This window comes from Rhincodon typus, chromosome 9, assembly GCF_021869965.1.
Source record: "Rhincodon typus isolate 14 chromosome 9, sRhiTyp1.1, whole genome shotgun sequence".
In the NCBI taxonomy this organism is placed as follows: Eukaryota; Metazoa; Chordata; class Chondrichthyes; order Orectolobiformes; family Rhincodontidae; genus Rhincodon; species Rhincodon typus.
In genome coordinates this window covers 14,852,162-14,868,199 of record NC_063340.1, presented here as the reverse complement: position 1 = coordinate 14,868,199, position 16,038 = coordinate 14,852,162, and the positions used below count along the sequence as shown (strand labels likewise).

Genomic DNA, 16,038 nt, shown 5'->3' with positions numbered 1-16,038 from the left:
GGGGGGGGGGGACAAGCTGTGCTGGTTTTGGGATGTGGTAGGGGGAGGGGAGATTTTGAAGTTTGTGAAGTCCACATTGATACCATTGGGCTGCAGGGTTCCCACGTGGAATATGAGGTGCTGTTCCTGCAACCTTTAGGTGACATCGTTGTGGCACTGCAGGAGGCCCAGGATGGACATGTCGTCTGAGGAATGGGAGGGGGAGTTGAAATGGTTCGCGATTGGGAGGTGCAGTTGTTTCGTGCGAACCGAGCGTAGGTGTTCTGCAAAGCGGTCCCCAAGCCTCCGCTTGGTTTCCCCGATGTAGAGAACGCCACAACGGGAACAGCGGATGCAGTATACCACATTAGCAGATGTGCAGGTGAATATCTGCTTGATGTGGAAAGTCTTCTTGGGGCCTGGGATGAGGGTGAGGGGGGAAGGTGTAGGGGCAGGTGTAGCACTTCCTGCGGTTGCAAGGAAAAGTGCCGGGTGTGGTGGGGCTGGAGCGGGAGAGGAGTGTGGAGCGGACAAGGGAGTCACGGAGAGTGGTCCGTCCGGAAAGCAGACAAGGGTGGGGAGGGAAACATGTCTTTGGTGGTGGGGTCGGATTGCAGATGGCGGAAGTGTCGGAGGATGATGCGTTGGATCCGGAGGTAGGTGGGGTGGTACGTGAGGACGAGGGGGATTCTGTTGTGGTTGTTATTGCGGGGACAGGGTGTGAGGGATGAGTTGCGGGAAATGCGGGAGTCACGGTTGAGGGCGGCCTCATCCTGGGAGCAGATGCGGCGGAGGCGAAGGAATTGGGAATGGGAATGGGAATATCGAAGAAGGAGTTGAGATGGGTTAACTACAATCTCATTGAATGGTAGAGCCCATTTGGAAGTGACCAACTCCTGTTTCTTAAGTTCTTTAATATGGATTCACAAATCCTGGACCATGCCTTAGTTCATGCCACCTGTTACTATACAGTTCACATAACACACTGTACTCCACAGCTTTATCAGTAATGGACACTTGAGCAAATGAACAGGAAGACATGACCAGGATGGAGGAAAATCTGGCTGATCATGGGCTATGTTTTACTTGCATACAGAAAAAAAAAAGTCAAAATTTTCATCAGTAGATAATTCACACAATCACCAGATAAAGTTGTTCAACCAGGCAGTTAGACATTCAACTTTTCGTTGCAGTCACTGTATAAATATCCTTTTCAAACAATAATGGTAGCTCATCTGCTATCATTAATTCAAGCAGCAGAAGGTTTTAATCAATTATGCAACAGTCACAGTCTATTTAAGAACAACTGGATTCAAAGGCAGTGACCCTTTTTCTTGTATTAGGTAATGATCCATTCATGAAACAATGTGATGAAATGCAGGTAACACAGCTGTCAAAGAGGAGACAACATGGGATACTCAGAATTCTGAAAACTGAGAAGGCAGTTGAGATTGAATGGAATTGCTTCCTTCTAAGTCTCAATCTATTATTCACCAAACCTGTGAAGATTGTTGGAAACAGAAAGCTCCACACTGGTAATGGTTTGGTATGGTGATCGTTCAAAGACGGTCAATCTGTAGTTGCAAATTCAACATTGTCGAGTGTGTCAGGATCAAGAGGTACCACAAAATTGACCAGATGAAATTCCCCAAGCTGAGAACAAAACATTCCTGCCGTTCCCACTCTAAAAACGGGTTTTCCTCTTTCTGCCTGTATACTTTGTGTCATTTCGAACTGTCCTAGAGAGGGAAAGGGAGAATAAAACGGTTACAATTTGAAGACAGCAGTTAAGTACATCCTGGATCTAGAAAAACAATTCACAATGTCTTTCCAATGCACTCCTGAATGGAATCTTAAACATGGAGGTGGATGGATAACCGAGTGTTGCTCATTTGTAAAGTTAAAAGGAAAAAGACAGGAGAGTGGGTTTGGAATGAAGCATCCACAGAAAGATGGACCAGTTGCTTTCCCTCAATGCCTCAATTCAGATAAAACAGCTTGGGGTTCCCTTTAAGATGGTGACAGCACCAAGGAGAGGGGTAATTTTCATTTTATTCTGGGCAAGAAGTCCATTCTATCCCACTGAATTCACCAGACACTGCCAACCAAGATCAGGAAATCTATTGGAAAAGGGAATGCAAATGCTTTTGTTAACTGGGAACATTATTTTGTCTGTCTTCACCCATATTCCAGAGGAACAGACAATAGCATCAACAATGGGATGGATGGAGTCTGGCCTGTTTACACTAATGAGAATGATGTCTACTGCAAGATGTAGGAGCATCCAGAGCCTTATTTCATGCAGCAGTCTGTGCTGCAAGGATGGTCACAGTTAAACACACTGTAAACAGGATGAGAGAAGAGCAAGGAGGTAGCCCCTTGACCACAGAGGTGTCTTGTTACACACAGTAATCACAACGGCCCACTGTCACCTCACCTGCCCTGACGCCTTCGACGCTCTTTCTTCTCCAGAATCCAGTCTCTGCTTCTTTTCACAGGTTTCCCCTTCAGGTTTTTAAACCTTAACCTGCAGACAAAAAAAAAGGAAGCTTGCTCACATAACTGAACTAATGCTATCCAGCCGAGTGGTCAGGGACTTGCTTGTTAAAAGCTTCATTAATGATTTGCTGCGCTTTATTGGCTCTACCTCCCTGGACCAGGTTTCTTTGACCCTGACAAGGAGCTTTTGTTTCTTCAATAGAGCCACAGACACCAGGAGCAGGAGTGGGTCATTCAATATGATCGTGGCTCATCATTGTTAATCATCTTAGTTTCATTTTGCTCTGTGGCCCCTATTGTTTTATTCTGCCTTCCAGTTTTGTTTCTTCCTCCTCTGTCTGCCCACTCAGGTTCCTACTGCCCCTGCCATCCTAGTTTAAGCCCTCCCTGACAGCACTAGGTACACTGCACGTTTTTCTGTGTGTCTGCCCAGCGAAGGGGAAACTGAACAGTTCTCCACTGGATTGCTGGAAATAGAAAGGTGACTAATTCTCTCCCGAACCCCATCCTGCTTCATGGCCCTTGGCAGCAGAGTTTTCGGCATAGTCTCCCAACATTTTGTCAACCACTGCGTTACGTGCTGCTCTTGCTAATTTACAACAGCAAGAAGCAATTTGAGCACTACTGTATAACAATCTTCTCAGTAATGGCTGCACCCTTCAAATAGGGATTGACAAATGCTAAGTCAGATTTGCAGAAACAACATGGGTGCAACCACCATCCTGCTGTAAATTTAATTCAGGATTGCAGCTTTCTCAAAGCCCCCAATGATTGCTAGACATGTTTTTCACTCCCCTCTTAAGTTGAAAGCACTGAACCATGTTGGAAAGGTGGGTATGCGGGATGTCTTATAGATCAAATCCTTCTCCATTACAACACCTACCGAGACCTCTCGTCAACTGTTGAGTCCATCCTTGCATAATAGCGATGCCCGCAGATTAACCTGGAATCCATTCCATCCCCATTTGACATCCACTTTCCCAGTGGATTTCATTTCAGTCAATGAGCGAGAGAAATCTGGGTATTCCTTTGCCAACTTCCCAATCAAGTGACTTACTGCCTCCTAACTAAGGCCAGTTAATGTAGGAGTGAGTTGGGAGCTTTCAACTCTGAGATACACGAGGAGTGCAGTTACCCATTCTACAGTTTGCTCTGTCTTCTCCACTATTCCCATGGATTCATCCTGGAAAGGCACCCCCTCTGGTGATATACTCAAGTGGACATTCAAATTCAAACGTACAGCTTGGGGGCTGAAACTGATCTTCAGCAAAAACGTGAAATAGGTGACGGTGAATCAGCAGCCCCCTTTACACCATGCCCAAACTTTTCCATTCAGTCAGAATTCAGGTGTGATGTAAAACACAGACTGCGAACATCATACAGGTGTTACAGCAAGCCTGATCCCATCCCAAAGCCACATCCATTACAGCATTTACATGCAGGGATTCCACAGAGTGATCAGAGGGAAGCAGCCCATGTGATTTTTGTCCCATCTAATTGGGGAGAGCTAGCGACCACTGTAACAAACCATCACTGACCCCACTTATACCAATTAATTCTATGCTGCAATCAAACCTTCTGTGAGCTTCAGGGAACGCGGCCGGTGTTTAACATCTGCCGTCACAATGGGGTGAAGCTGGCTTTGTGGTCGTGGTGGTACGGTATCTCTTCAAATCTCTGCTGAACACATCCCAATATGTTGATTTGCCAGGGACTTCTAACTGAACCACTAAGGGGAACTTCACATTTATACCATCAATTGCACAAACTGTAAGAGACAGGAAAATGTGGCAGCCAGCAGCTCAGGACTGACACACCAGTTCAATTCCTCAGTTACTATAGGTCTGTCAGTAACAGACAGGAGGACACTGTAACCCTCTCTGCTTTAACTGAAGGACCTGGACGATCAGGTAACAATCACTAAATATCCTTAAGATTAGAACATTATGCACCATCCTCTGCAGTTTGCGAAATGTACATGTTACAACCTTTGAGGCACAATATTTGATTAAACAAGGCCAGAGCACATAAAGTCAGACAGTGTTTGATTACTGAGTAAAGACTTCCAGCTCATTTTCTTCCTCCCTCGTACAGGCCCCAGATGCCATTCATTAGTTCGGTTTTCTCAGCACAAAATAAGGAACAGAAGCTGGGACCTTTCAAGTCTGTATGTCACATACCACAGAGCTGCTGCATGAGCTCTACCTTCCCTGCTATGGGCTGTTTGAAACATGTGCCAGCCATGGCTTAATTAAGCTGTAGTCAGTTTTTGAACATGGTTACATTCTTTCTTACATTGTCAAATTGCAACAGCAGGAAATAACTGGGCAAGAAATAATTGGGAAGAACAAACCAAATCAGACTGGGCAAATAGCAAGACTGGTACCTGCAGACCCATGCAATTTCAGAACAGAGCAATCAAGAAATCAGAGTCACATTGTGGTTGTCTGTTAGGTGTAATCATATGGTCATTGTTAATCATCCTCGTTTCATTTTGGTCTGTGGCCCCCATTGTTTTATTCCGCTTCCAGTTTCGTTTCTTCTTCCTGTGTCTCCCTGCTCAGGTCCCCTACTACCCCTGCCATCCTAGTTTAAGCCCTCCCTGACAGCACTAGGTACATATGGTGCAGTCTGGCAGGGATGGTATAAGGTCCGGGTTAATTGCATCAGGACAGGGTGTATAAATATGGGGAGCATGTAATCAATGTGGTTGAAGTTTTGGTGTGTGAACTGGAAATTAAATGACTGAAAGAGTATATGACTGGACTCTTCCTCACCTGCAATTTAACCTGTGGTAATTTATCATTAGGGGAGCCATTTCTTTAAATTGATAAGTGAATTCTGCATTTCCAATCAACTGAACAATGGTCTGGGGACATAGTCCCACACCCAACAAATATTTCCAAAACTGCATAGAAATGAAATTCTGCAAATGTAACTTTTTACTCAAATTAAGAGGTGAGCTCTTCCATAAACAGAGCAAGACTTTCCTCAGCTTCAGTTTCAAATAAACCAGTGGCAACCTCCCCTTAAGGTCAGGCCAACACTTTTTCACTTGAAACTGAACTGAGAAGTGGGGCTAAAGAGAATCCTCAAACAATGTGATTGCTGGTCTATTGTGATATTTCAGATGAGAATTTGACAGAACAGAAACAGACTGTTCACCACAGCAGGAATGTGCTGGTCTTGATGCTGTGCATAAACCACCTCTCCTCACCTTAGTTCATCTCACCCCCATCACCACATCCTTCAAACCTTTCCTTCCTCACAGTCATATAGCTTCCCTTTAAAACACATCTATGTTATTAATCTGAAAACACCATGAGGTTGCCAGTTCCACATAGTCAACCCCACCCTCACCGTTAGTAAATAAGTTTTGCCTCAATACTGGTTGGATTTATTCGTATATCACTAACTTTGGCTTTGGGCTCATCACAAATGTAAACACCTTACCTGGCATTAGTGAACTGAACCTGGCTCACTGTCTCGTCCCCCTGCTCTGCTCCAAGGCCCTAGACAGGTAGGGGAAAGAGCACAAAACATAAAACTCAACACTGCAACCACTGAAATTCAAATTCGATCCTGTGCTCAGATCTCAAGGCACAGGCTGCACCGATGCTCATGATCACTTGGACCTAAACAAATCAAAATTTTGGGAAAGTGGGAAGGTGCACTTAGTAGAACAAGGGCATGAGGAAGGAACTCAAAAAGACTGCACATTATGATGGGGTCAGTCAAAACTACAGCTCAGAGAGAAAATGTGTTAATGCCATTACTTGTTCCAATTATTTTAAATTCCAGGGTTAAAATGAAAACAAGTGGTTATAAGATGCAGTAATGAAATGTTTTACAGATGATAGAACCTCAGCATTTACGAGGTGCTGCAAGTTCCACATTCAGCCTTTGTGCTGTGATCTTGCCCATTCTCTTAAACAGAGCTTACCAGCAATGGAACTCAGGATTTTATAAACAGGCTGCCCTCAAACATAAACAGGACTACAGACAGCTGAAGATTACTCAAAGCCACAAACCTGTAAACAAGAGCATCCAGCGAACTGTGCCAAATCATTTGCAACACTAAGTTTAGAGCAATTTTCGGAGAACAGGAACAGGGATACACAGCAGGACCCAACAGCACCTGAACAGATGGGTTCTTGTGGAGTGTGACAATGTCTATAAACAAAACATTATTCACCAGCTTTCTTCTTCAGAAATGTTGACTAATCTACTATGTATTAACATTGGTTTGCATTCTTTCCATTTCGTTTATCTGAACTCAATTTTGAAGAAGGTGAAATATTTTGATGCTGTAAACTCCATTAGGGGGTAATACTGTGATGACTTTGCCATTATTTAGATTATTTGTTTTATGATCAAATAGTCCAGACCCTATTCATCGGTTAGTTAATAAGTATTTGCTCTTGTTCAGTTTGCAATAAAATCATACACTGAGTATCACAAGAGTTGCTCTGGCTGTCTGATAGTGTTACAATCTCTAATCACCTAGAATATTCTATTTTAAATAGTAGAACGAAGGTAAACTATCAAAACTCCTCTGTGTGCTCTTTGCAGAATTGCCTGAGCATTAAGCAGGTCATTTGTAGGTCACAGCCACGGAATATGCAGTAATGAGGGTGACTATCAAACATTTCAATGTTCACCTCGATGTGGGTAAAGCAGGGTGCGCTAATTTGGAATTCAGTACTGCTGTGGTTATGTCAGACAAAACCTATTACAATTCTCCAAACACATGGATCTTAAATACGACGAAGTCGGCCAGATTTGTAGAGCAGACTGGGTGAAACACAGACTGTAGTTTAACACCAAACGAGTAGCACAAGCCTGTACTTCAACAGATTGATGGAAACCCCAACTCCAGTAACTTTACCCCAACATTATTCCAATAGCGAGATTGTGGTAATTTTGCAAGTACACAGAAGCTGACAGCATCTTCAATATACAGCTGTTGACAAAAAGGTCTTGGGATTAACAACAAAATGAGGTGAAATGTTAAGTAAATGAATACTGAGATTGGGGTGGTTTCACAGACATGGCAGGTATAAGGTGAAAAGCTGTCAGGACCATTTGTTATCCCATTGAATTAAAGTCCGCCCCCAAAGAAGTTCCAAATGTCAACCTTGAGCACTGATCAGGAAAACAAACTTCTAATATTCAACAACTTCTACTTACAAAATATCATGAATCAATTAATATCACCCAAGTTACTTACTCTTCCATTTCCTTTGTTTTATTAATGTTAAACTTAAAGAATGTCATCACTGGATGTCAGACACAGAGCAGGCCATATCCCAACTTTCTGCCTCAAGAAACGTGCTTGAGGAAGCTGTTCCAGTACCAGTGTGGCATTTCCTCTGCTCGTACTGATCATTCTTGGTGACACTGACAGACTTGTATCAAGTAGTAGTTAAGTTAACAGTAGGTTGTTCTGGGTTCAATTAGTGCTAACGCAATCAAGACAGGAATGTTACACAGGGCAAAACACTTATCAATATGTACTGCATTCAAACCAAAAATCAAAGGACACAATGCAAGAATTGGGAGCAATGAGCTTGCTAGATGAACCATCATAGCATCATAGAATCCCTACAGTGTGGAAACAGGCCATTCAGCCCAACAAGTCCACACCGCCCCTCCGAAGGGCATCCCACTCAGACCCATTCCCCTAACCCTGCATTTCCCATGTCTAACTCACGTGACCTAAACATCCCTGGGCACTACGGGCAATTTACCATGGCCAATCCACCTAACCTGCACATCTTTGGATTATGAGAGGAAACCGGAGCACCTGGAGGATACCCAAGCAGACAAGGGGAGAATGCAAACTCCACACAGTCGCCCGAGGGTGGAATCGAACCCGGGTCATTCAATTTCAAATATACTGTACATTGGGGTGAGCCTCTTCTGTGCTGTCTTTCAAACCACTTAAGCAGTGAGTAACAGGAAATCTGCCCCAACAATTCTTCCCAACAAACCTAATATTCATCATGTGGAAAGCTACTCACAAATTGCCCTCTTCAATAGAAAGCGTGTCAATTACAAATGGCCCTGTCCAGTAGAACATACAGTTTGTCAGGATTGACTGAACAGATGGTACGCTGGTTAATGATAGATAGCCTGGTTACTTTTCATGGAACTGTGACTATCGCACCCACTGCCAGCTCAGAATGCATAACTTGGATGATTTACAGAGCCACCAGATGCCAAACAGAAGTTCGTTTTGACTAAATAGGGGACTTTGACTGTGGTTTTTTTTGCCTCCTCGGTGGGAAGATTTTACATTAGCTGGGACGTGCCAGTCAGGCACTCGCTGTTAGAAGCCTTTGAGCACAGGCGATATGGATGAGGAAATTCAACCTGGCAACTCAGCAAGCACAAAGATTTAGCAGCTGCTTTGGAAATTACATTTAAATGCGTCAGGTCTAAGCTGAGCTGGTGTTGCAAAAGCAATGTGAGGAGCAATGTTGCAGTAACAAACTGAAAGGTTTCAGGTTTAATTTTTACTCAATACTCTGAGATCACTTGGGGTGCAGATGCAACAATAATGGGGTTCATTTAGCCCATGGTTACAGAGGGGATACAGTGGCTTCTACCAGAGGCACACAGTTACCAGTTAAGGCGTAGAAAAGCTAGTTGGAAAGAATGCTGAGTAAAGTTTAGGATCCAGTTCCAGTGGTACCCTAACTTGATTGCAAATCTGTGGCTTCAGGAGAGGTTTTGCATCCAGTCTGAGGGTAGACTGGAGCTATGGAACATCAGCCATTGGGACAGGCTGCCAGTAGTTAATAACCGCGGAACGTCAGTCCCCTATGGGCAGAAATTTAAAGCCAGCTTAAGATTTAAAGGATGGCCTTCCAACAAAAAGCACACAGAGCTTTTCTAACACAACAGTAAAAAGAATGAAATTCAAGGGCAGGATATTTAAGGGTGCATCTTCAGAGATTCGGGGACACGTATACAGTTTAAATCATGATCCTGTTAATCTACAAAGATCTCAAGCTGCTGATACAAACAGATGTGGCTGCTCTGATGCAGGGTTAACTTCTTTTGAGGTTACAAAATCTTTATGACTATGATTAAAATGAAGGACAGGCCTTCCCAAACCTCCAGGCCACAAACCAGGGACCAAGAATACTTGCAAATAGGAATGAATTCTCTAGACCCCAAGGGCTGGACTGCCATGAAACAGAGTGATGGCTCACAGGCTGAATGTTGTCAGTCATAGAACAGAATCTCTATAGCGTGGAAGCAGGCCATTCAGCCCAACAACTCCACACCTACTCTCTGAAGAGCATCCCATCCACCCCCTCTACCCTAGGCCTGTAGCCCCGCATTCCCCATGGCTAATCCACCTAGCCTGCACATCCCCGGACACTATGGGTAATTTAGAATGGCCAATCCGCCTAACCTGCACATCTTTGGACTGTTGGAAGAAACCAGAGTGCCTGGAGAAACCCACACAGACACTGGAAGAACATGCAAACTCCACACAGACAGTGACCCGAGGGTGGAATCGAACCCGAGTCCCTGGCACTGTGAGGCAGCAGTGCTAACTACTAAGTCACTGGTCAACGATAGGCCAGAGCTTTTCACTCAGAGTATGCCCCCAGTCCCTGTTCGTATAAAAAAAAAAGATGATATTCTTTAAATGGCAAATTCTGTTGCCAATGTGGATATTTTTAAAAATTAAATGCCAAGTCTTGAGGCACAATTTTCAGATGAATTTTCTTCATGTACATTAATTGTACAGGCAGCCCTGGGAGAAGCTCAAAGGATGTAGAGACAAAACTGCATACAGCTGAGAATAAAAACACAGCTCCTGATGGTGCCAGCAAAATACAACACAAAGAAGGACCAGTCTTCAATTATACCAATAAAATACCCTCAATAAAAATATAATAGAGGAGTTACCATTGGCAGCTTTCCAGAGACTCCCGCAAATAAACACAAGAAGAATCTAAGAAAGAAAGAGTTAATAATGAGAACTCATGTGGACAATCTACAGAAAAAGCTTGAATCATGTACAGAGCGTTAGCATATTCTCAGGAGTAGCAAAGTGTATTGTGGCCAATTAATTACTCCTTGAAGTAGAGTCACAGTTTATAAAATAACAGGGAAACCTACCTTTATGTTACAGTCATGTTATTGCTACTTTTACACAAAGTGTTATTCATATTCTTTCTCAATCAGTGAATTATTTCTGGAAGAAGGATGCATTGAGCTCCCAATAAAGGGAGTGTAAGTGTGTGGTGTCTAACATCCCACATTGCAAAAGTCTATGACGCATTTACAACACCAGCTGCATGCCTAATCATCACATGAGGCAAAGATTAGGAAATTCATTGTCAGAATGCTCAGAGCTTTACTCATTGACCAACTATTCAAGTAAAATGTGTATACAGTGATAGTGGGACAACAAGGTGCAGAGCTGGATGAACACAGCAGGCCAAGCCGCATCATACGAGCAGAAATGCTGACGTTTCGGGCCTAGACCCTTTATCAGAAAGTTCCTGGATCTCCAACATGCCACAAACTCAGCTGGAGAGAGATTCCAGGGAACAAAGAATCCGCTGATTCAGATGGGCAGGGCGAGGTGAGGGAAAGAGGCAGAAATAAATCTCAGAACACTCAAGAATTTGCACCCAATCAGAGGATGGATGGACATATCAAGATGGTCATCTGCTTAGACAATCACTAAGTCTTTAGCAGTTTTATATACAGTTTGTAAGTGATAAAGCGACATGCAGTATAAAGAAATAATTTAGCCATCTGAAATAGATACTGTATTTACACCAAGGTGAACAGTTAGGCTGCTCCATTCATTGCTTTTACTTACTTGGAAATTGTACCAAAGCCAGTTGCAACTCGTTCTGACAGCATTTCCAGCTGCAATTTTTCACATTTTCAGGATACCTCCATGGTCAAAGAATGACCTTTGAAGTCTGGTGAGTGCTGTTTTTTCAGATGAAAGCGGCAACTAATCTTGGCACAGCAAGATCCCACAGACAGCAGTGACATAATGATGAAATCATCTGTTCTCAGGTACTGCTCGAGGGACACGAGAAGAACTGCCTCTGCTTCTTGAATACTGCCACAGGATACTTGACATCCAACAGATGGCAGATGAGCTTACGATTTACTGTTACATTAGAAAAAAAGGAACCACCAACACTGCAGCACTTCCTGAGCATTACACTGGAATGTTCCCTAGATCAGGGCTTCTCAAACTGTACGTCATGACCCCAGTGGGGATAGCTTGGGGTTGCAGCACCAATGCAGAAATGGCACTCCGACCGACAGCCAACAGCTACAAAGCCCCTTTAAATCTTGCAGCTCTTTTAATAGTGAGGGTGGTCTAAGTGCCTGACTTTGTAGGCATCAATTCTGTCCCAGAAACCTAACGGGAAGGCAAGTGCTTTTTACTTTAAAATCCTGTGGATCTGGGGGTTTCCCCTGCCACTTGCTCCCCTAACACTCTCCCCTCTCCAGGTCTGAGGTATCTGCAAATTTCAAGCACCAAAAATGAGTCCTGATGAGATCAAGTTCGAGAAGCACTAGCTTAGATTGTGTGTTCAAATCTCTCCAATACGCCATCTCCTGACTCCAGAAAGCGCACCATCACTGGGCCGAGAACTGATACTTAGAGACAAATTACTTCGCACTCCGGAGTGAAACCAGTTAAAGCAATGTTTGTTTCTTGAACACTGAGTGAAAATGAGCCTACTCCGGTACTTACTTTTTTGCCTTGCTGCTGTTGGGATAATCCACCACCATCCCACCTGTGAAACCAGCCTTCATGGCCTGCGCTGTGATCAACTCCAGCTGAAGACAAAAAAAAAGTGCTTTCAGTTGTTCTGAATGATCTATGCCCCTTCCCTATAATTTTTATTCCCCCTCTACTTAAAGCATGACTCTTTCCCTGGGATAGTGTTTTGTGGACACACACTGGTCACTTACCCACTGGCACTGGGGTAATGCTCTCATCTGCAGTTGGTTGTAGGTTAAAACCCAACACAGCACATAACCCAAACCATACCACAACACAGTTCCTAGACTGCACTGTTACAGAAGCCTCTTTTCGGCCAAGATTGAACCAATGCACTGTATCTTTCTGTTCTGTTGCTTCAGATGCACGTCTGTTGAATTTGTATTATTTGACGAGAATGGTCATGTGTTGAACAGAATTCCAGTGACAGCGCTGCACTTGAGGTAACAAGGTACCACAATTTCCCACCCTCCTCAAGCAGCTGCTCCCAGAGTTTGTTCTCATTCTATATTCACACTTGTATATTTATAGTAGGGGATTACTGCATGGCGGTTTAAAATGGGAACCCTGGCTAATTTCTCCATAAGGCTCTGCTGCATCAATTGTAACTTATAATACAATTTGAATTAAAAGGTGGTATAGATTCTACACTATCAATGCCATTGCATCTGTTCGATCAGTAGCAACTGATGTTTGTGTTAACTGACAACATCTACAGAGGTTGTATGGGGATACCGTGACGTACAAAATAACAGAAAGTAAGAAGAGTATGCCGTTTGGCCCTTCCAGGCCCTGTTGTAATCCACAATTCTCAATATATTACCACTTAAATATTTATATATTACCATTTAAATAATACAGTCTTTGTTCTTCACACCAAAATGTTTAACTTCACATTTATCTGGTAAGCAGCAAAATGGAACACAGAGTTGTGAGGAGTTCAACATTACAAATGATTTCAATACTGTAAGGAGAAACTGTTGCCATTGATAAAATATTGTACTCAGAGGACACAGCTGTAAAATAATTGGCACGAACTCAGAGAACACGAGAGTTCTTTTCACACTGATAGAGTCATACATTATGGAAATAGACCCTTCAATCCAACCAGTCCATACTGACCATAATCCCAAACTAAATTAGTCCCACTTGGCCCACATCTCTCCAAATGTTTAACTTCACATTTACTGCACCTGCCACGTGACAGTTCACACTCTCAACTTGTCTAGACCACCATGAAGCCTTCTTGCAACCTTCTTATGGCAACAATAACAGAGTGACGATGACTTGTTAAAGTTACGTCTGAAGTATGTAGTATTCTGAAAACTTAACACTGAGCCACTATATTCTGCCAATGGTTTAACAGATAAAGACATCTAATGCCCCACTGACATCATTCCAATCAGAAGGTCTCAGGTTCAATTCTTTCTGTTCCAAGTTAAGTTGGGATGCTAACAATAAACCCTGACAGCTTGCTTTAGAGTGTGAAAGCAAAAATTCAACTAGATAGTTTAGAATTTTACAATGCAGACCCATACTGCTTGTGCCAGTTTCCCGATCAACCCTCCTCCCTTGCTCTTTCCCCAGAGCTGTGCAAATGCTTGTTTGTAAAGAAAATACCCGAGTCACTTCTAAAAGTTACAACTGAATGTGCTCCCACCAGCTTTTCAGATAGAGCGTTTCAGACCATCACAACTCAGTGTGAAAAGAACTCTCATCTGTTCTCTGGGTTTGTGCCAATTATTTTAAAACTGCGTCCGAGTACAATCTTTTGTCAATAGAAACAGTTTCTCCTTACAGTGTTGAAACCAGTTGTAATGTTGAACTTCTCACAACTCTGTGCTCCATTTTGCTGCTTACCAGCCAGTAGTCCAGCTAGAGAGTGTACTTACAAGGAGGTCAGATGACTGGCTGATTACACTTATAGAGTCATACATTATGGAAATAGACCCTTCAGTCCAACCAGTTCATACTGACCATAATCCCAAACTAAATTAGTCCACTTGCCCACACTTGGCCCACATCTCTCCAAATATTTCTTATTCATGTACTCATCTAAAATGTCTTTTAAATGTTGCAACTGTACCCACATTCACCACTTCCTCAGCAAGTTTATTTCATACACTAATCGCTGTGTTAAAAAAAAAAATGGCCTCGTCTTTTTATTAAATCTTTCTCCTCTCATCTTGAAAATATGCCCCTTAGTCTTGAAATCCCCCTAGGGAATCCTAGGGAAAATTCACGTGCCATTCACTTTATCTACACCCTTTATGATTTTATATACCTCTAGAAGGTCACCCATCAGCCTCCCATGCTCCAGTGAAAAAAGTCTCAGCCTAATCAGCCACTCCTTATAACTCAAACCCTTCATTCCTGTCAACATCCTGGTACATTTTTCTGAACCCTCTCCAACTTAATAATATCCTTCCTATAAGGAGGGCGACCAGAGGTGGACACAGTAGTCCAGAAGAGGCCTCAACAACGTCCTGTACAACCTCAACATGATGTTCCATAACGATGCTCTCCTTAGACCAACAGACCACTTAAAACTGATAATTTAGGCTTGGGTAAAGAATGGCCACTTGGGTAAAGTGCCAGAGTATCGTGATGCCTATGGAGCACAACCCAGTAGGGAGAGTGTCAGGTACCAAGCCTGGCACTTGTAGTAATGACCAAGCCCTGAGGAGCTCACACACGCAGTTTATCAAATGATCATTTGAATGCTAGCCACAAGCATTATGTGGCCGAAGATTTTAGTGAATGTGCTGAATTTAACGCACAAAAGCACCCTTGATTTACTGGATCTTGAACAAACTGGAAGGATGAATTGAACAGGACACTGACACACAAGCCCACACACATCTGTAACATGCTGGGTATTAAATTTCACGTCTTTAACACTGTGGTAACTTACCTGCTCGGAGTTTTCAGGATAGAGCTGAAACACAGCTCGAGCTCCTCGTACCTGTAAAACAGACAGCTTAACAGATAAAACAGCCATTCTGATTAAAACTAAACAGAATTCCAAATACTATGCCAACAGAGTAAATGTTACTAGCTTCTCTAGCAGTTCACATGGCAAAATTGCTCCAAGACAGTCTCAATACAAACCCTCACTCATTTACAACTAGAGCATTATAGTTTAGCAGGATGCGATTGAGTACAATGGGAGAAGAGGGAGTTGGATGCTACATTGAGTACAGTGGGGTGGAACAAAGAAAAACACAATTAATGTGTCTGGGTGTACATTCTAATCTTTCTTCTGGCTTTCCTGGAACTCGCAGCTACTATGGAATCCGTAGGGTCCTGTGTAGGAATGCAGCAGGCAACCTGCACACAAAGCCACCCACATCTCTACAACAGATATTGAAGCTCCCAATCTCAAACCTTACCAGACTGGCATACAGGGAGCTGAAGAATTTGTACAGTCGCTTTGGGGGGCTGTGACTCTTCTTATCGGCATTACAAAGCCACTGCAGGGCAGAAATACTGAGGAGAGAAGGAAAAGACCACAGCATTAAATTCTAGATTTTTTTGCCCTTCTGGTATTCCAATCTACCAGGTATCTACAACCAAGTGCTTTGCTTCAAATGAAATGCAGTTCACCCAACACTCAGACAACACCCTCATTTAGTTAGAGATAGTAGGAACTGCAGATGCTGGAGAATCCGAGACAACAAGGTGCAGAGCTGGATGAACACAGCAGGCCAAGCAGCATCATAGGAGCAAAAAGGCTGACATTTCGGGCCTAGACCCTTCATCAGAAAGGGTCTAGG

At 43.2% G+C, this 16,038-nt stretch overlaps 1 protein-coding gene across 2 annotated transcripts in view; it reads right to left on the bottom strand.

Moving 5' to 3' along the window:
• Positions 1-1,040: 1,040 nt before the first annotated feature.
• Positions 1,041-16,038, bottom strand: part of bud23 (BUD23 rRNA methyltransferase and ribosome maturation factor) — a 23,792-nt gene continuing 8,794 nt past the window's right edge. For both annotated transcript variants that reach the window (XM_020527015.2, XM_048601442.1), the window contains 7 exons: positions 15,655-15,751; positions 15,177-15,227; positions 12,233-12,318; positions 10,408-10,453; positions 5,932-5,990; positions 2,417-2,506; positions 1,041-1,718 (listed from right to left, as the gene is read on the bottom strand). In XM_020527015.2, coding sequence (XP_020382604.1) covers positions 1,664-1,718; positions 2,417-2,506; positions 5,932-5,990; positions 10,408-10,453; positions 12,233-12,318; positions 15,177-15,227; positions 15,655-15,751 — 484 coding nt within the window. In that variant the 3' untranslated portion in view covers positions 1,041-1,663. The remainder of the gene's footprint in view (positions 1,719-2,416; positions 2,507-5,931; positions 5,991-10,407; positions 10,454-12,232; positions 12,319-15,176; positions 15,228-15,654; positions 15,752-16,038) is intronic.